Source organism: Hyla sarda, chromosome 6 (assembly GCF_029499605.1).
Source record: "Hyla sarda isolate aHylSar1 chromosome 6, aHylSar1.hap1, whole genome shotgun sequence".
Taxonomy (NCBI): domain Eukaryota; kingdom Metazoa; phylum Chordata; class Amphibia; order Anura; family Hylidae; genus Hyla; species Hyla sarda.
This window is the reverse complement of record NC_079194.1, coordinates 90,338,489-90,360,296: the sequence shown is the minus strand read 5'-3', so window position 1 is coordinate 90,360,296 and position 21,808 is coordinate 90,338,489. Positions and strand designations below refer to the sequence as shown.

At 40.7% G+C, this 21,808-nt stretch overlaps 1 protein-coding gene across 5 annotated transcripts in view; it reads left to right on the top strand.

Moving 5' to 3' along the window:
* ARHGEF3 (Rho guanine nucleotide exchange factor 3) overlaps window positions 1-21,442 on the top strand; it is a 420,133-nt gene extending 398,691 nt beyond the window's left edge. For all 5 annotated transcript variants that reach the window (XM_056524425.1, XM_056524424.1, XM_056524426.1 and 2 more), the window contains 8 exons: window positions 4,560-4,730; window positions 5,469-5,531; window positions 5,655-5,751; window positions 5,842-5,918; window positions 9,630-9,887; window positions 12,768-12,938; window positions 16,774-16,960; window positions 17,561-21,442. In XM_056524425.1, the coding sequence (XP_056380400.1) occupies window positions 4,560-4,730; window positions 5,469-5,531; window positions 5,655-5,751; window positions 5,842-5,918; window positions 9,630-9,887; window positions 12,768-12,938; window positions 16,774-16,960; window positions 17,561-17,907 (1,371 nt within the window). In that variant the 3' untranslated portion in view covers window positions 17,908-21,442. The remainder of the gene's footprint in view (window positions 1-4,559; window positions 4,731-5,468; window positions 5,532-5,654; window positions 5,752-5,841; window positions 5,919-9,629; window positions 9,888-12,767; window positions 12,939-16,773; window positions 16,961-17,560) is intronic.
* Window positions 21,443-21,808: the final 366 nt, after the last annotated feature.

Genomic DNA, 21,808 nt, shown 5'->3' with positions numbered 1-21,808 from the left:
TGGGCTACACACAATGGCGGCATTTATAGACTGGCTGCAAGTTACTGAAGTCGCTTCGGCATCTCATCCAGAGAGCAGCATATAGCGTGACTGGAACAGAAAATAGTGTACAGTCACTGGTCTGGAAATATCCCACCTTGGCAGCCAACAGCCTCCTTGTATAACGTCGGGGGACAGACTTGTAATACTTTACAGAAGCCTGCCGGTGCTGAAGAGGTCAAGGAAAATATGTCTTAGGTCTGAAAGAAAGCCTTTATTAGTTACAGTTGTGAGCACCAATGTGGAAAGTAAATTATGTTTTGGCTAAACTTTTCTCAGAGGCCAGAGCTTTGCTTTTGTGGCTTAAACAGCTGTTTTCCTTCTGTAAATGCTCCCACTGTTTTACCCTAGATTTGTTGATTTTTTTAATACCCCCCCCCCCCCTCTTCCTACACATTCACAGAATTAAGTACCATCAAGATAGAGTAAACCTTAGGACGCTCTTATATGAGGACAGAGACCTTTAGAGTAGGGGGAGGACAGAAGTAACGGAGACATTTAATAACCTAAACAAGACTGCAGCCAACAAATAACTGCAAAGCCAGACTCCTAGAAAGACGCATAAATAATATAGTGGAAAAATGGATGAAATCTCTCTTCTTGAGTCTATCCAAGTATGAGCTCCAGGTGTCCGTTAATTCCATTTTACGCTTAAGCCTGTATTTTCTAAAGCAAAAACAAAAATCATATATCCCAAGGCTGGGATGGTGGCTTGTCTGAGGGCCAAAAGATCAGAAAAGTATTACAAATTAAAACGAGCCCTACCTTGCCCGGATCCGCCCGGCCGTTCACCTGCAATTGTAGTTTTATTCTATGTGTATATCTTGCTGTTACTGGCACGGGCGGGGCTTTTGCAGGTTAACTGGCACTGACGTCAGCACCGCTTATGAATATTCATCCCCCCTCCCTCCAGTTCTCCCTCTCTTCGCCGCTCCTAACTGTAGGGAGGGGGATAAATATTCATAAGCGGCGCTGACGTCAGTGCCAGTTAACCTGCAAAAGCCCTGCCCCTGCCAGTAACAGCAAGATATACACATAGATTAAAACTACAATTGCGGGCGAACGTCCGGGCGGATCCGGGTGAGGTGGGGCTCGTTTAATCAGCGTCTCCCGCACTATCCACCAGTACTGTGGATAGTGCGGGAGAAAATATCTCACAGTTTTCCTTTAATGGATAAGACCCTCTCTATAAACCAGCAGCTCCTGCTCTGTCATATCTAGTCCAGCGATTTATCTACTAATAATACATTTTCCCTGTAATGCTAAACTAACTACATACAGTGATCAAAGGATTGTTGGGGGGGGGGGGGGGGGGGGTCCAGGTTCTGTCTATGGTCGACTTCATTACAAGGTTTTTTTTAAATATTAGAAGTTTTTGATTTATCCGTGATAATACGGCATCTAGAAATGTCTTAGAAGCTGCAGTGAAATTCGGGAACTGAAAGAAAAAATCACTGGTATAGCCAAAGACCTGTGTGGCAGTGTAGTGTTCAGCAAATATTATCCTTACCCTTTGAATCTCCTTGGGGGGAAGTTGTTCTCACCTTCACACACTCTGAATGTACACAGTTGTACTTGACCTGCTGCAAGGCCTCTGTCTTCCACACACACTTATTCCTTTGACAGTAGTGTGAACAGGGCCTTCCAGTTGTACATGGGTACTGTGTACCGTATTTTTCGCCCTATAGGACGCACCGGCATATAAGACGCACCCAATTTTAAAGGTGCAAAATCTAGAAAAAAAAGATTCTGAACCCAACAGTGATCTTCAACCTGCGGACCTCCAGATGTTGCAAAACTACAACTCCCAGCATGCCCGGACAGCCATCGGCTGTCCGGGCATGCTGGGAGTTGTAGTTTTGCAACATCTGGAGGTCCGCAGGTTGAAGACCACTGGATAGGAGGTAATACTCGCGTGTCTCCGCCGCTCCGGACCCGTCACTGCTGCCCTGGATGTCGCTCCATCGCTGTCGCCGCGTCCCCGACGCTCCGGACGTCTTCTTCCCCGGGATCCACGCTCTCCGTCGCCGTCATCACATCGCTACGCACGCGGCTCCTATTGAATGACGGGACGGCGTGCGCGACGATGTGATGAGGTAGAAGGAGAGCGCCGGCCATACAGGGGATCCCGGCATGGAGCAGACACCGAGGAGGCAGGTAAGGTCCCTCCCGGTGTCCTGTAAGCTGTTCGGGATGCCGCGATTCCACAGTGGCGGTCCTGAACAGCCCGACTGAGCAGCTGGGTTAGTGTCACTTTCCCTTCAGACGCGGTGGTCACCTTTGATCGCCGCGTCTGAAGGGTTAATACAGGGCATCACAGCGATCAGTGATTTCCTGTATTAGCCGCGGGTCCCGGCCGTTGATGGCCGCAGGGTCTGCCGCGATAGGTGTGTATTCGCCGTATAAGACGCACCAACTTTTCCACCACAGTTTTGGGGAAGAAAAAGTGCGTCTTATACGACGAAAAATAAAGTAGGTCTTGTTGATGGATACATTTAATGTACAGGGTCCAGCAGACCAATGCTGTGTCCTAAAGACATTGAAACCTCCAAGCCTAGATGGTAAAAGAGATGAGACAAAGTGTAAATAATATCTGGAAAGTTGCTGGTGACGTGAAAATGAAAAGAAATTTACTATACTTGTGACAAAGCAGTGATTATCTTCTGGGCTCAACGACTGTTTCAGAAGATAATGCATATCTAAGCTATATACAGTATACCAATTATAAATCTACACTGCAGCGAAATCACCTCGTAGTGACTGTGAATGTATAGTATTAGTTCATATATATATATATATATATATATATATATATATACAGTGATCCCTCAATTTACAATGGCCTCAACATACAATAGTTTCAACATATAATGGTCTTTCCTGGACCATTGTAACTTGAAACCAAACTCAACATACAATGCTTTGGAATCTACGAAACTTGTCAATGGCTGGAAGAACCGACCAATCAGAATGGATATTTCACTGGTAAAACCTGTGTATTCCTAAAGTGTATGCACTGACTGGTGTCTGGTAGCGCCCCCTACAGAACAGGGAGGTACTACATGTTCTGTACTCTTTACCTGTGTCAGGGTTAGCTGCTCCTTTGGGCATCAGGTGAGGGCGGCTCCATTTTCCTTTTTTTTAGGACACTGCGTGTTCTGTACAGGACCCTGAAGAAGCTCCTGTCCTCTACATAGACCAGTGTTTCCCAAAGAGGCACCCTGGTTGGGAAACACTGACATAGACAGTGATTTACAGCTCCCAGCAGATCTTTCTTACTTTTATATGTAAGGATTTTCTTTATCTATATTAGTTATCTACTTATTTATCTTTAATCCTAGCTTTTTCCTATTTTCGGATGACATTTTGGTGGCTTCAGAACCAATTACCAGGTTTCCATAGAGTTCTGGTCTCAACATACAATGGTTTCAACATACAATGGTCGTCCTGGAACCAATTAATATTGTAACTTGAGGGACCACTATATATATATATATATATATATATATATATATATATATATATATATATATATATAAGAACCAGATACAGGCGCAGCACTCCAACAAAATAAGTGATTTAATATCTCATGTCAGCATTACAACGTTTCAGCTCCTCCTGGAGCCTTTTTCAAGCATAGTGATACACAAACCTATGAGGGCTCATAGGTTTGTGTATCACTATGCTTGAAAAAGGCTCCAGGAGGAGCTGAAACGTTGTAATGCTGACATGAGATATTAAATCACTTACTCTGATCAAGTCCTTTGGGACGCTGGCACCAATTTTTTGGTTGGACTGGATAAGTAGTGCTGCTTTATTTTGGGATTATATATATATACCTGTATAAATATGAGGCAAAAGTCAGCAAAAACTGACCTCTCCTAATCCAGAATGTTTGATGAATAATCTGGCAGCTGTTTTCAGTATAGACAGGTGTCACAAGATCAGAAGACTTAGTAGGTAAACAGATAGAAGTTTTCTCTGATTAAAATAAAAAATTAAAGTCTATATAACCTGATAAATCGCCATTGAACAGGATGGATTATTTAAATGCATCATTGGTTCTCTTTATATCAGTTATGTTTGTAAGTTGATATCTACTTTGCATTTTATTGAGTCTTATTTCCAGCAGTCGCTAGTAAGTTTGATATGATTTTATAGTAGTTCCCTCCAAATTCAGTCATTTATGGCCATTAGTGTTTATTACCATCTTCTTGTGTCTTTTAGTAGCATCTAGCCATAGGGCACTGTTTCCCAACCAGTGTGCCCCCAGCCATTGCAAAACGCTGTCTGGGCATGCTGTGAGCTGTAACTTTGCAATACTGGTTGGGAAACACTGGTCTAAGGTCTCCTGTTAATGTTGGGTTGTCCACCTGTGACCTGTCACCCGGGCCATACATGTTCAACATCTGCTTTTGCTGAATGTAGATCCCTACACTACACTCTTACTGTATATATAATATGTACATAATATCTATGAAATACAATTTTTATATATTTTGCTATTTTTAATTTTTTAGCGTTCTATCAGTTTCCGGGGTGACAGTCGTCCAGATCTGTTTACACCAAGACCGTGGTCAAGAAATGCCCCTCCTCCTATCACGAAACGCAGGGACAGTAAACTCTGGAGCGAGACCTTCGATGTTTGTGTCAATCAAGTGCTGACGTCCAAGGAGATCAAACGTCAGGAGGTCTGTACTGCCACAGAACTATATTGCCATTTACACTGTTATAAAATCTCTACTCTCACTGCTTTCTGCTATCCGGTCTAGAACGCGGCCTCCGTCAGCTAAGCTGTGATACATAACGTGCAGCAGAGGTTTAGTGATCATTATGAACATCATTACATCCCAGCATGATGTGTGTTTGAAGCACCAAGACCATTGTTGAGGGATCACACAGTTTCCTGAGGAATAATATAGACATTATTGAGTAATTATGTACTGACAGGGCGCCCCCCATAGAGCACAGTGACATGATGGGGCAAGGAAAAGTGTCCTTTTTCCCTCCTTCCAATAGGGGCTCTGTTCTCACCACATGTGTGAAATACTTTATATGTTAAATGGGTTTGGCATTTGCCGGGAGCAGGTGAGAGGTCTCGCTCTTCTCACAACTTTGATCTTTCTGAATTGCACTTTTAAAGATGTGTTTTTACTTTTGATCATTCTGAACATGGCATTTACAAGGAGAAATGAGGCAGTTTACGAGGAAAAGTCAGGAGATGGGTTTCCTTAGTTCGGAAATGTAAACTTGAAAAAGAGTTTATGTAACAAAATATGCAAGTCCTTATGACTATGGTATAGCGAAATGCAAATATTTATCTAATCTTTCTATCATCTCCTATCTATCTGTCTATCATCTTATATCTACCATCTGTCCATCATGTTACTATCTGCCCATCATCTTATACCTATCTATTATTTTCACAGGCTATTTTTGAATTATCCCAAGGAGAGGAAGATCTGATCGAGGACTTGAAGTTGGCAAAAAAGGTAATCTGGCACTGGTAAAAATATATGCTATTAGAGGGTTTAAAGGTCTTTTATGCACAAAGTAGCAATAGCAAAACCAGACAGACAGTGTTGCTGTTTTTAATAGTATCCATTTTCATTCAGGCATATCATGACCCAATGTTGAAGCTATCTATAATGACAGAAGGAGAATTAATGCAAATTTTTGGAACTCTTGATTCTCTTATTCCTCTGCATGAAGGTACACAATTTACAAAGCTTTCTCTAAGATCTTTTTTATTTTACATATAAGATTTTTCTAACCATAATATATATTTTTAAATTTCTGAAGATCTCCTCAGACGCTTGCGTGGTGTCAGGAAAGCAGACGGATCCACAGAACATGTCGGCCACATCTTAGTAGGCTGGGTAAGACGTGACTCTTTTTTAGATGAGTTTGTTTCAGTGACCTGTCATGTTGGCTGGCATTATTATTCAATTCACCAGTAACTGAGGAAGCGGCTGCTTTGGATGTTGCTGTAATTCTGTTTGATTCTCCATAAATAAAGCAGCAGCATGTCAGGGAATGTATTACTTCAATCAGGAGTAGACAGCGAATGGTAACCTCCATATTATCCATATTTGGGAACACAGGTTCTATAATCAGTAATTGTGACGATTACAGTTTCACATTCTTAATCGAATCCCTAACCGTAAAAACCACAGTAAATTTTCTAAGAAAATCTTAAACTTTTTGTCTCAGGAGAGTCACATGATGAAGATTCTTGTGGTTCCTGGGTGATTTCCAGTATGTTTAGAATAGAAAAAACCAGTGACAATTACTAGAAAATGATACTTAACAGATATGGAATGTTTGGAGATGTAATTTCTAAAAGTACATTAGGAAGTAAGATTTTTTTTCCTTCACATAGTAAAATGTGGAACTAACAAACTATTGACTCTGTTTCACTTTTTCAGTCCTTAAAAAACATGTGACAAACACTTGAGAATGCGTATATGATTCCATTATGTCATTTTAAGAAGAGCCTATATCTGTATTATTTCAGTATTTATTACACTTGTTTGGTGTCACATTTGTTTCTCTATCTTCTATGGGCATCTTCGTGTGTTGCTTAATCGAAACATTGCTTGTAGTATCAGGCTACTGTTTGTAAAATATAGTACATGTACTGTAGGACAGGACCTTGCTTTATTATGATGGTATGTAAAGTTAGGAGTAAGGGCAACATGGTGGCTCAGTAGTGGTAACGAATTAAGGGCAACATGGTGGCACTGTGGTAACGAATAAAAAATGGACTGCATGGAGTTTTAAAAACTGCGTGGAGTTTGCATGATCCCTCCTGTTTGTATGGGTTTCATCTAAGTACTCTGATTCTCCCACACTCCAAAGACTTACTGAAGTTAGATTGTAAATCCCAGATTAATTATAAGAGCCATCAGGCCTCAGTTATCAGACAATAGACTCTACTAATGCAGTACCAGGGACCAGTGGTCTCTAATCTATGGCTGTCCACTTGATGCAAAATTAGAACTCCTAGCATGCTGAGAGTTGTAGCTTTATTATAGTTGGAGAGTGACAGGTTAAAGGGATTATCCAGTATTTTGTAAAATCAAAATAATATGGTGCTGTGGCAGTAATAGGAAAAAATAGTATACTGTACTTACCTAGCCTCAGTCACCTGCAGCTCCTGTTTGCCTCCATCCAGTCCCCTGATCTCCTTTTTTTCTGCTTCCAATATGAGTGTTTAGTTTAAGACCTGATGGCTCAGCCAATCACAGGTTGCTGCGGTGTTCCTTCTTAGCCAGTGGTTGGCTGAGCCATCAGGGACTGCAACAGCAAGCGCTTGTCTCAGAAGCAGGTAGAAAAGAGAAGATCAGGGGACCAGACAAAGCATTATAGTATTTTTTTTTTATAAAACATTGGATAATCTATTTAAAAACCAACAGTGTAGAGAAAACATTGTGTACTTTTGCTTTTAGCATACATAATGTACATAGCTGTATATGTTATTGAGCCAACCTGTATGTACAGTATATACATTGACAGTGATTTATAATAAGAAAGTTGTATCCAGAGATAACTTATTGGTTTCAGAACCAAAAAAAACAAATCTTAACTAAAGATAACGATTTCAGGTAATACTACCCTTTATAATGAAGCAGAACTGCTTTTACCAGAATCTAGTTCATGATGCTAGGGCCACTCATTGTAGCACAGAGACATAGTTGTCATTTGCGGCTCGGCTTTGCATGAGTAGGGTGGTTTAACTTGCTCAGTGAGGTGCGAATGTATTGTATTCCCCAGAATGTAATTCAGCTTATCACCCGGCCTCCTATGTGGGAGAACTTCATTATCTCCCCAGGTTGCAGGATAAATCTGTGAAGCAGGGAATGATAGGTAAGGGTTTTGCTAGACTGGGATCTATACATTAATTATAAACCTTTTGTTCTTCTATAATGAGTGGGAGCAATTTACGGGTCTCAGGAAGTCTTATTTATTCATCCTTTAAGGCAACTTAAATCAGCATTTCAATGGGGAACCTGAATTGCAGGTGCTGCTCTGATTTTATTCTTTCTTAAGTAAATTATTGTTGTTGGTGTATATTGGGATATTTCCATGAATAAAGGACTTAGGCATAGGAAATTATACCCCACTATATAATGAGTGACAGGTACTTGCCACTACAGTATTTTGAGTGACCAACCAAGTAGTTTGAATGTTCAAACCAGATACTCTGTTTCCACTCCAATAGACCAACTATGAACTGAGATGAACTTTAAGTATAGTCACTTTTTAATCTTGAATATGGAAATAGAGCTTTAAGAATTTAGCTGCAGTAGTATCGCCAGTGATCTTTGTAGTTTACTACCATAAGGTCATATCTATAGTTTCCGAACCTCAATATCTAACTTTATTATAACTTTAATATTACTTTATAAAGACTACTTTACTATTCTTGAAAGTTGCTCTTTACTTTGTGCCACCCATGGAGTTTTTATTCATTCACAGAAGTGAGCAAATGTAAAGACCCGCTATTTGTTGGCGATAGACCCCAATGTTTAAGGGAAAAAATATATAACCAGTGTCATTCTGTACAGATAAAAAAAAAAAGTAAGAAACATCGCCCCCATTGACTGAATGGGAACCTATGAATATAGGTTATAGAGAATTTTGATGGATGCATGGAGCTTTCCCAACAAATATGCTAAATGTAAGGGGAAAGCATTTATCTTTACATAATGTATTTATTTAATCAGTGCAGACTATGGTAGATCCAGCCTCAGCCAGGCATCACCGAAACTCACATACAGACACCTCGAGGTTGACCTCTAAGAAAGGATTATCAACATGCTGCGTGTTGCAATGAATGTGTGCACAAAACTGTGTCTGACATACCAGGAGTTATTTTAGCTCATTTGTTAGGACTCAATCGGCTGTCAGGCCGGCTTTGTTAGGCTCCCGTTAGTGGCCTTTCTGAAAGGATAGGAAGGGCTGACTATCCTTTGATTCAGTCGCTCTGACATTGTGTTTACAGTCTGTCACTGATGAAACATGTCAGGGGTATTATCATCTGGATTGAAGGAAGACAAAAGAGTCTGAAAATTACCATTAACCTTATTCTTGAAGGACTCTCTGATAGGGTTTCCCTTTGATCTTTGTGACCCTCATCACAACTGAAATGGTTTCTTGAAGTTTATAAATCGGACCCTACATTCTTTATGGGAAGTGGTTATGAGTATTTAAGTGCTTAGTGCAAGTTAACAGTTTTCATTCACTTTATTTTCAGAGGTAAATTAGCTGAAATAACTCAATCCTATCCAGAACCTGAACACCTTATCTCATAGCTACTTATCGCCACAGACAGCATCACATTTTTCACAGAGGTTCAGGAATTATTTGTATGTAAATTTGTTTTAGACTTTACCCTAAACCTACTCTCTGGACCATGCTTTATTAATTAATTTATTTACAAATATATATATATATATATATATATATATATATATATATATATATATATTATACCAGCCAACAGTCCAGTAAGAATTTCTTTTTATGAATATCATTGCTGCATATTATATAAAATATTTATAAGTATATTTTTTCTCACTTTGCAGTTGCCCTGCCTAAACTCCTATGACAGCTATTGCAGTAATCAAGTGGCAGCCAAAGCCCTACTGGACCACAAGAAACAAGACCATCGAGTGCAGGACTTCCTACAACGCTGTCTAGAGTCACCCTTTAGCCGAAAATTAGACTTATGGAATTTCTTAGACATCCCTAGGAGTCGTCTGGTGAAATATCACTTGCTACTGAAGGAAATACTCCGACATACTCCAAATGATCATCCAGACCAGCAGCATTTGGAGGAAGCTGTAAGTGAATGTTTAAAGAGTACCTGTCACCAAAGAAAACTTTTAATATAGTGTTTCTTGTATAATTAGCAGACACTTTCCCATTAACTTGCTTATAAAATTATAAATATGTTTAAAATGTAATAGAAAAAATGGCCAAAAGGGGGCTCTGTTCTGTTCCCTTCCACAATTAATACAGTGAGTTTGGTCTCCTCCCGGGCTGGCAGTAGACCAAACTCATGAAATGCTTCTCTGCACTGGGCTTGATTGACAGCTGCACAGAGCTTCATTGAAAGCTGCAAAGAGCCTCACTGAAACATGCATAAAGCCTTACTGAAAGCTGCACAGAGCCTGAGGTCTTCTATTCATCACAGCACTGCAGCGATGTGAGGGTGGAAGTGGTCCCCTAGCAGGCTTCAGTGATGTCATGCCTGCAAAGAAACGCCCACGTTCTCCTGCTGGGAGATTGCACTATGTGAGCAAGTGCAAGCTTTTTAAAGCAAAGTACATATCCTGAGTTAGTTTAGAAACTTTATGTGGTGACAGGTGCTCTTTACATTTTTTTCTTTGGAAAGTTGTCTGCCAAAAATTCAGAAACTAAGTGGTTGTTCTATAAAGTTATCTGGTTGTACAAAAATCTAAAAGTCCTTTTAGATAGTGTCAATCTAAAAGAATGGATGTGTAATAAGCCTTTACACAGCTCAATTGTGCATCCAGGGCTGCATAAATAATCTCTGGGTCCTTGGTGAATTCCTTTACTTGTATTGTCAGCAGCACATGCCCTGTTTACACAGGGAGACGAGCAGTCAGCTAACAATGATTTTCATGGCAACACAATCCCAGTTATCAACAGACGAATGAGCAAAGGGATATTTTTCTGGGTCTTTTACACTGGGCAATAGCCTGTTCAGCAGATAATCTTCCCTTTTTAAAGAGCCCTTTAGTTAAAGTTGTCCTAACTGAACAACCCATTATGTAAAGCAGTGATTCCTAGTGATCAGCTGATCTATGCAACTTTTGCATCTTCCCTTTAATCTCTGTGGGGGACACATAGCATTTTGCAGGGCAAAAAATCTCATGAATTAGTTGCATCAAATACACCAGAGATGAAGTTGCTCTTTAAACTTTGTGATCTGACTAATCCTGATCAGGATCTCTCTATGACACTCATATCTCCTAAGATAGTACATGGCCAATTGAACAATGCATTAAAGGACACATATATCAAAAACAACAATTCCAGAGTTACCGTATATACTCGAGGCCCCTAATTTCACCCCAAAAACCCAGGAAAAGTTATTGACTCGACTATAAGCCTAGGGTGGGAAATAGATCATCCCCCCCCCCCTGTCATCATCCAGACCCCCGTCATTAACACCCCCATCGTCATCGCCCTGTCATCATCCCCCCTTCATCATCACCCTGTCATCATCCCCCGTCATCATCCCCCCTTCATCATTACCCTGTCATCATCCCCCCTTTCATCATCACCGCCTGTCATCATCCCCCTGTCATCACCCCACACCCCCCCTTTCATCATCACTGCCTGTCATCATCCCCCTGTCATCATACCACCCCCCCCCCCCGCCCTTTCATCATCACCACCAGTGGTCTTCAACCTGCGGACCTCCAGATGTTTCAAAACTACGACTCCCAGCAATCGGCTGTCCGGGCATGCTGGGAGTTGTAGTTTTGAAACATCTGGAGGTCCGCAGGTTGAAGACCACTGCGGCCTTCGTCATCATCCAGACCCCTCCCCCCCCCCTTTTGTTTTGTACTCACCTCCCCTCGGCGGGAAGGAAGGGTGAGCTGGTCCGGGCCATCTATGCTGCAGGGGACCGTCCAGTGGGGAGGGTTAGTCGTTCCGGGCTGTCCATCTTCATCGGGGGGGCCTCTTCTCTGCGCTTCGGGCCTGGCCCCGGACTAGTGACGTTGCCTTGACAGCGACGCACAGGGACGTGCAACCGGACGGTCCCTGCAGCATAGATGGGCCGGACCAGCTCACCCTTCCTTCCTGCCGATGAGAGGTGAGTACAAAACAAAAGGGGGGGGGGGCTGGATGATGACGAAGGCCGCAGTGGTCTTCAACCAGTGGACCTCCAAATGTTTCAAAACTACAACTCCCAGCATGCCCGGACAGCCGATGGCATGCTGGGAGTTGTAGTTTTTCAACATCTGGAGGTCCGCAGGTTGAAGACCACTGAAGGCAGAGAGTTCACTCGAGTATAAGCCGAGGGGGGTGTTTTCAGCACGAAAAATCGGAGTATATACGGTATATAAATTTGACTTCTCCTTTCAAGAGCAGTGTTAATATTACTTGACTGCCTAAAAGAATAAAGATGTCTTATAAACATAAAAACTTAAAAGATCATACCAGTTCGTAAAAAATACAGTGTGGCAACTTCCACCAATCCTAAAAAAAAAACACTGCATGGTAAAACAAGACTGCTGCTTTTTCTGCACAATCTGCTAAGATAAATTTCCTGCTAAGTTGTATCGGGACAAGTTTATTAAACACGCCGGGTTTATTTATACCTGCAAAGAGTCTTTGCCAAGTATGTCACCATCAGCGGTATTAAATGTGTGCTATTCCTAATATAAAAAGCTGAAGTCATCCAGAAAGGCCTCGCATGCCCATTTCTGCATACCCTTTGCTGTCAGGATTGTTGATTGCTTACCTTGTAGGACTGTCATGGAAAGTTTAATAAAGTAGAGAAAATAAATGACCGCTTAAATAATTCAGTAACTCATGGCTTGTTCTCGACTATTTTTGGAAAATGTTAATGGTTATTTCGCCATGATGACACCACTGTAATTGTTCATACTTTTTCTATGAATTTTATATGTGCAAAATCTAGGTGGAAGGAGCCGGATTCTAATGGAGTCCCTTTTTTCTGACAGATTAATATAGTACAGGGGATTGTAACAGAAATTAACATGAAGACAGGAGAGTCTGAATGTCACTATTACAAAGAGAGGCTGATTTATCTTGAAGATGGACAGAGGGATCCACTGATTGATAACTCTCGGGCTCTATCCTGTCACGGGGAGCTGAAGAATAACAGGGGAGCTGTAAGTAATTCTGTCAATATGACATTTTCTATACAATCTTACAATACTGTATATACTCGAGTATAAGCCGAGTTTTTCAGCACGATTTTTCGTGCTTAAAACGCCCCCCTCGGCTCATACTCGAGTGAACTCTCCGCCTGTCAATCCCTTCTCAGTGGTCTTCAACCTGCGGACCTCCAGATGTTGCAAAACTACAACTCCAAGCATGATCATGGGCATGCTGGGTGTTGTAGTTTTGAAACCTCTGGAGGTCCGCAGGTTGAAGACCACTGCGGCCTTCGTCATCATCCAGCCCCCCCCCTTTTGTTTTGTACTCGCCTCCCATCGGCGGGAAGGAAGGGTGAGCTGGTCCAGGCCATCTATGCTGCAGGGACCGTCCGGTGGGGAGGGTTAGTCGTTGCGGGCTGTCCATTTTCTCCGGGGAAGCCTCTTCTCCGCGCTTCGGGCCCGGCACTTTGCCTTGACGACGACAGACAGGGACGTTCATGCGCAACGTCCCTGTGCGTCGTCGTCAAGGCTACGTCACTGGGAGTTGTAGTTTTGCAACATCTGGAGGTCCGCAGGTTGAAGACCACTGATGAAGGGATTGACAGGCGGTGATTATGAAAGGGGGGGGGGGGATGATGATGGGGGTCTGGATGATGACGGGGGTCTTGATGATGATGGGGGTCTGGATGATTACATGGGGGGATGATCTATTTCCCACCCTAGGCTTATAGTTGAGTCAATAACTTTTCCTGGGTTTTTGGGGTGAAATTAGGGGCCTCGGCTTATATTCGGGTCGGTTTATACTCAAATTTTTACGGTACTTTTCTCTGTAATATTCTGTATAATACCTGATAATGTTCTATTAAAAAAGTTTGTTTACATTAGTGTTTTAGTGTTTTTAGATTTTTATCAGGGTTTTCAGTATTTATGACGACAAGTATAGTGTGCAGTCTGCAGTGCTGTTCCTGCCATCAGAAATACTGAAACCTAAATTTTCTTAAGATCTGATACGAATCATCATACTGTCCCTAGTACTATGGCCTCCTTGACCTCTTGGGTGACCATTCATACTCTTGGGTCTTTCTTTTTCTGACGATTGCAGGCACACTGCTCTACCGCTGCAAATTCTGTGAAGATTTCATATGCCCACAATTTGTTCTGATTTTGTATGGTTCTTGCTTAGTGCCATGTTTAGTGATGCAATTTCTTATGCGTATCTACAATACTACTACACTAGCTGTACCGGACTGTTTAATTTGCTATTCTTTATATAGTTTTACATGTGGATCAGTTTCGGCTCACTCAGTCATGATTTTAATGCTTATTTCTGTGAATAAAACATATTTAATATTAAAAAAGGACTTTATTGTAACTCAGTTGGGTCCATAGACACATGTTTGAAAATCTGAAATAGTTAATGGAGCCATGGCAGCTACCGTTTCAATCATTTACCTGCAAATCCTGAAGGACAATATTGACTATGCTATAGGCTTACAATATTTTTGACAGCAAGAACAACTCTATTCTTGTCAACAGAAATATTGGAAAGACTTATGTTGACCCTATAGACAACTGTAAAAAGAGCCTAAACCCTCCATAAGCTTGTCACCCCATTCCCAACCTTTATTCTAACCAAGATTTGTGAACTATTATAAGGATATTTTAGACTTTAGCCAAGATAGATTTTAAATTTTTTTCCTGAAAGGGGGTCGCATTATTTTTACTCAAAGTAAACAATTTATTATTATGGTTCATGATTATGTTTTAATGACATAAGTTTACAGTAATTTCACTACAGTTGTTATTATTGACAGATGAAGGGCGTGGAGCTCTTTTTAAATCTTGAGCGCTTTTATGCGACACCCTGACATCAAGGGGTGTAAAGTCAAATCCTTTTTGTTCTTACATGGCAGACATTAAGCTTCTCATAACCCCCACCCTGTCCCCACCGTGTAGCCTTTCAACAACAATGAACGATTTGACATCAGCAAGAACTGAAGCACTTTGATCTTCGGAGCTGCAGCTCTTCAAATGTGATCATTTTGTTATTTGTACTGATTACATGATTATTGGCGAGTGAGGTTCTTACATCTTCTACTTCACTCCAGCTGCCATTGTTTCATGTAGCCCTTCCATTATATTCAGTGCCATGTGTCACAGATAAAAGAGCTCTATCCATCTTGTAGGATCCAATTTCACTCATAATGATGTATACTTGATATTGAAAGGATCTCCTGCTGCAGACATACTCCTGTTTAATCTCATAGTTCAGTATACATAAATACTTTTGTGAAATATCTGGTCATTGCAGGTTCCAATAGAAAACTTACATAAGTTTCTTCTGCTTTATATATTCTCAAACATGTCTTAGCTAGTACTTACCATACCTGCAGACAATATACAGAAAAAAAAACTTGTCAGATTGTCAGCCAAACCTACTTACCGTATTTTTCGCCATATAAGACGCTCCGGCATATAAGACGCACCCAATTTTAAAGTAGGAAAATCTAGGAAAAAAAAGATTCTGAACCAAATACAATGTAAAGTATAGGATAGTGGTCTTCAACCTGCGGACCTCCAGATGTTGCAAAACTACAACTCCCAGCATGCCAGGAGTTGTGGTTTAGCAACATCTGGAGGTGCGCAGGTTGAAGACCACTGGTATAGGAGGTAATACTCACATGTCCCCGCCGCTCCGGACCCGTCACCGCTCGTCACCGCTGCCCTGGATGTCGCCCTCCATCGCTGTCGCGCTGTGCCCGGGGTGTCTCCTTCGCTCCGGAACGTCTCTGCTGCCCAGGTTCCTCGCTCTCCGTCGCCGCCATCACGTCGCTACGCACGCCGCTCCTATTGGATGACGGGACGGCGTGCGTGACGACGTGATGACAACGAAGGAGAGCGCCAGCCATGCAGGGGATCCCGGCACGGAGCAGTCATTCGCCGATCGGACACCGAGGAGGCAGGTAAGGTCCCTCCTGATGTCCTGTAAGCTGTTCGGGACGCCGCGATTTCACCGCGGCGGTCCCGAACAGACCGACTGAGCAGCCGCGTTAGTTTCACTTTCTCTTCAGATGCGGTGGTCAGCTTTGATCGCCGCGTCTGAAGGGTTAATACAGGGCATCACCGCAATCGGTGATGTCCTGTATTAGCCGCGGGTCCTGCCGTTGATGGCCGCTGGGACCGACCTGATATGACAGGGTTTTAATGTGTATTTGCCATATGTAAGACGCACCAACTTTTCCCCCCCAGTTTTGGGGAAGAAAAAGTGCGTCTTATACAGTGAAAAATACGGTATTTTGTAAGGACTGGCTGACCTTCTAATATGGATGGCAAGGGTGTCTAACCCGCAGCTCTCAAGCAGTTGCAAAACTACAAGTCCCAGTTGTAGTTTTGTAACTGCTGGAGGGCTGCAGGTTGGACAACACAGATGTGTGGGGACCTCCTGACATAATCTGTCAGGGGAGAGACATTTCTAGTAGATGATCTTGTTCTCAGAAAAGAGGAGTCACAGCTAGAGGATTCTGGCTATCCTCTCTATCCATTGATGACACACGCGCACCCTGTCAAGCTGAACGTTCATGTGTATGAGGGATTTGGAGAGGTTTCTGTCAGCTGAGCGAATTTACCAGGAATTTGTAGAAGTGCGGATTTCCTTTTCCTCTTGCTTCATTGATTTCTCTAGTTCCCAGTACTTTCACAGATGCTGATTCTCTGTAATTGGCTAATTACAGTATTTATTGATAGCTACTATCTATTATATCTAATATTGCAAAGTCTGAGTCATGAGCAAATCAGAAAATGTCACAAGAGAATGTATCACTTATCACAGTTGTCTTATCTGTTTCAGAAATTTCATGTGTTTCTCTTTCAAGAAGTTCTTGTTATTACAAGAACTGTAGCGCAGAACGACAAAGTTTACTATCAGCTTTACCGACAACCAATCCCTGTAAAAGATCTTGTAGTGGAAGACTTACAAGATGGGGAGGTCCGTGTGGCTGGATCTCTACGTGGTGCCTTTACCAATAATGAGAGAAGTGAGTCTGGCTTCATTGGGATCACTTTGCTAACAATGACGTACATTAACATTGACAATTATAGAATTCTATGTTGGATACCTTCCAGTAAAAAAAACATTTTTTAAAGTTGATTATGTCTTTGGGCCTTTGTTTGTAGATAATAAAGTTAGGTTGTTTTAAGAGAATCAGTCAGAGGTTACATGATCAAAATGTTATAAAACATATATTGCTAAAAAGTGTTGTTAAATGACCAAGATTTTATGTGCGAGTTTCAAAGGTGTTCAGTATCAGTAGGAATATGTAATTAGTATGGCATCATGTGCCATTGATTGCATTGGAAACTCTTCAGATTTTACTAGACACAGGACCACCTTTGTTCATGTATGCCATGTCTTGTATTGCAGCAGCCGCCATGCCAGACACATGGCACGATTGGTGTGGGTCATCCCATTGCGATATGCCCTTGTTGTCAATCACTATTTGTACAGAACAGCATTATTCAGCTAGAATCCCTGTTCAGTGTAGAACTAATTGTAGGTTGTCCATACATATGCATGACAACATATATATATAATTTGTTAAAACTGTATATTTATATTTTTCTGTTTCTATTTTCAGTTAAAAACTTTTTCAGAGTCGGTTACAAGAATGGTCCCCATGCGCAGTCTCATTCTTTTCAAGCAAATGACACTTTCAACAAGCAACAGTGGCTGAACTGTATCCGGCAAGCCAAAGAGTCAGCCTTATGTTCTGGAGGGGACAACCTACAGCCTTCAGAAGGACATTTGTTAATATCTGCAGAGGGAAGCAGTGATTCTCCGCAAGCCACAAGGTTTGATCAAATGGACCACTCAGATAGTATCTCAGACTGCAGTATGGACACGAGTGAGGTCAGCATGGACTGTGAACAGATGGAACAGACAGACTGTAGCATACACAGCAAGCAGGTCGAGAGTGATGTTTGACAAAACCTGGATTTTACCTGCTTGTTACCTGTACAGTATTTGCATTCCGCGTATGGAGCAGTTGGAGAAGCACTTTTATAACATACTTGCAGAAGGCGCCACCAAGGCTTGTAGTATCCATGGACAACAGTACTGTAGCACCCAGCTTTAACTGCGAGCTGGGACCTGCACCTACCCCAGTCTTCTAAATCAGCTGTGCATTTTGATAGTTTATAGCTATCCAAAAAGTTCCACCAGCATGCTGTCGAGAAGAGTCTCTTAAACTACTGTCTATATGTGAATCATATACAAAAATATATGTTTACTGTAAAAAGAAAAAAAAAAAACATTTTACTATTTTTTTCTACAGATTAACACTGTGTCTTAATACAGGCGCCACAATTCTGTGTTTCAAAAAAGGAAAAACATAATAGGACATGAAGTATGATATGTTCATTTTCCAAATTAAATACAGTTTACCTTATATAATAGCCTATCCTAGTGATATGCTATTGCTTGTCCATAGGTAGAAATCATACTCTTTGACCACTGTCAATTGAGAGAATGGAAACGCACTGCACAGCGGTGTAAACATTATACACAGCCCTGTTCATTTGAATTGAGCTGAGAAAATGATGAAGGTGCTTTTACCATTTATTCCCAAGATGAACAGGGTCTTAGACATTATACTGCCACTGATCATAATGTTATCTCATACCCTAACAATATTCCATATAATTATATAATGAGAATATCCCTTTAATTTATGTATGTGCAAAATGTCACAGTATCTGCACAGTTATCAGAATCAGTTTGTTAGGGTGCATGCACACCACGTTTTTGCTATATAGTTCCCAAATACGGTTTCAAGTTAAAAATCGTATGGAACCGTATAGAAAATCGTATGCATTGATATTGTAAACCGTATGTCAAACGCATCATCCGGTTTAGTCCATTTTGCGTCTTATACGGTTTTGTCCAGTTTTTTTTTACCCGTACCCAAAACTGTAGACTACCACGTTTTTTTTGGTCCGGGTGAAAAACCTATTAAACCTTTTAGATTTTTTTAAAAACATGGGAGTCAATGGGAACTGTAGAGAACTGTATGTGCGTACGGTTCCATCCGGTTTTCACCATACGGTTTTTGACTATGCACAGTTTTTTCCCTTGGAATTTCAATCAAACAAGTGAAACTTTATTCAAAATGTAGTGAAAAGTTAAAAATGTATACTTTTTTTCTTAAAAAACGGATGCAATGGACATCATTTTTCGAACCGTATAGTTTTTTTTTACCGTATATGAGTTGAAATTTGTACACACATTTTGATACAGTTTAGTCCGGTTTTGAGGAATCCGTTTTTCATCAAAAACCTGATACGGGAACTGTATTGCAAAAACCTGGTGTGCATGCACCCTTACTGTGATCCAGTCCAGTTCTTCTGACCATTTTTGTGTGTGTTTATGAGCACTTAAAATCCAGTACTGTATGAATTGGCAATATAGTCAGTTCAGCTGCAGAACCAACTTTTTGCTACAAGCACAAACAAAAATAATGTAATAAAAAAAAAAACACAGACTAAAATAATAACTGAATTTTAAATTTACCAGTATTTATTATTAGTAAAATACACAACTGTGACATGTTCATGCTTTGGGATAATTGTTACATTAAAGATGTAAAGATGGGTCAAATATACTCTAGTAAAAAAATTCTAGATATATTAAAATAAAGTGAGAAACGGAGTCACTTAAATATTCACACTTGGCAAAACCGATTTGTGTTGTGTAAGTAAGAAAGGAGCTGTGAGGGCATACATGCATTGAATCTTTAATGTTCTTTTTTTTTATTCCTTTTTTCATGCTCCACCCATTGGATTTTTTTTTTGCATTAGGAACAACACAGTGTATCAGTTGTTTCAGTTTAATTGTCTACGTAAATGCAACGCGTTTCCCTATGTAGTGCTATCTTATTACGTAGCACAATAATCCATGGTGATGCCAGGGCCTCATCAAACAAACACTACTGTCCAGCCCCAAACAAATACCACAGTACAATGCCCATATTACCCCCAGCAGTGGCAACCAAATACAACCATAGAGTGCCCATAATACCCCTCCTTTGTGCAAGAGTCTTAAATGCTTATCATTTGTGAACAGTTTAAAAAAATTCCCAGCATTACATTTTATTAGCATCCCTATGCTTTTATCTTTGGTCTCAGTCCTCTTTTTTTTGTTTTTTTTATATCTGAACCTTTTGACTTCATGAGACATTCCTCAAACAAATGAAAGTAAATTATTTTAATTAATGGTATAAAAATCACATTATGGTGAAGGACAAAATGGAAATAATCTTTAATTTAAAATATTGTTAGACTTGACTAAGCGAAAGAAGGCCTGACCACAACAAAAAATTTACTCAATTCAAGATTAACTCAATTCAAGATTGAAATCTGTTATAACATATGGAAAACAATGTTGTTTGTTCAAAGTCTATGAAAAAATTGGTGCAATTAAATAAAATGAAAACTTAAAGGGGTACTCCGCCCCTAGACATCTTATCCCCTATCGAAAGGATAGGGCATAAGATGCCAGATCGCGGGGGTTCCGCCGCTGGGGACCGGGATCTCGGCTGCAGGACCCACCTGTTGCGGCTTCCGGCAGCGCGGGAGGCTCTCATCCTAACGCCTCCCGACATCATGATGTCACGACTCCGCCCCCATGTGACGTCACGCCCGCCACCTCAATGCAAGTCTATGGGAGGGGGATGAACTTTTGTTATTGACCAAATGTTATGGATTAATTTTTTTCTCATTATGTCTTTCATAGTTGAGGGATACCTATGATGAAAATTACAGGCCTCTCTCATCTTTTTAAGTGGGAGAATTTGCACAATTGGTGGCTGACTAAATACTTTTTTGCCCCACTGTACTTTAATAACTTCCACCATGATCTGTCCAAAAATCAAAATACAAAATGCTCTTGCACATCATTGAAGCAGTTTGTATTTCTCCAGAAACAAACGGCTATGAAATGGTGTTATTCAAATACTTTATTGTTTTAAATCCTAAAAACACATTATGTATTGTTTAAAAATGGTTTATTATAAGACATTATGTGATAGTTATGGTTATAAATGTTAGTATCCAGACATACAAGAACACAGCGCTTCTACCTGGATGGGGTAGTGGTTACTGGCATGTGACCATGCCACTATCAATACCAAGGAACCTGTCGGTTACAGAATAGAAAAACAAAATATTATGCTCTCCGGGTTACTGCAAACACACACATCAATCAGCAACATTGTACATTTATTTTATGTTAGTTTTTTTTACTTTTATTTATAGTTTTTAATATGGTGAATGATTTGTGGTTTACTGAGCTTCACAATACATGTTGATAAAATGTGTTACAAAAGAATAACCAATGTCTGAAAGAGATGTGGTCTCTGCAGAGTCATGTATATTTTTTCTAAAGTTATATATACATATATAAATATTGAATAATGGCCTCAAGTTACTCTGAAAGCTAAAATAAATCACATTCACGTTGTAAATCATCTCTTGTGGTTTCAGAAAACAGTACTGAAGGGCCAGGGATCTAGAGACAGGCTAAAGTTGCATTTTTAAAGAAAAGACATTTAGCACTCAAAGTATTCACCATCCCTGGAAACAAGTGATGCATAAAATTGCAAGTTAATGTTCATATCAGGCCTAAGTTTATAGCAGTATATTTATTGGATAAATATATATTAAAATTTCAAAGACAGTTATTAAACTCCATCTATAGTCCTGCTATAATTAAAGGGGTATTCCAGCTTTATACATCTTATCCCCTATCTAATCCCCTATCCTGCGTCGGAGACAGGGATGTGACGTCACGCCACTCCTTGGGGACTTTCAATGGGCACTTCCACCATAAA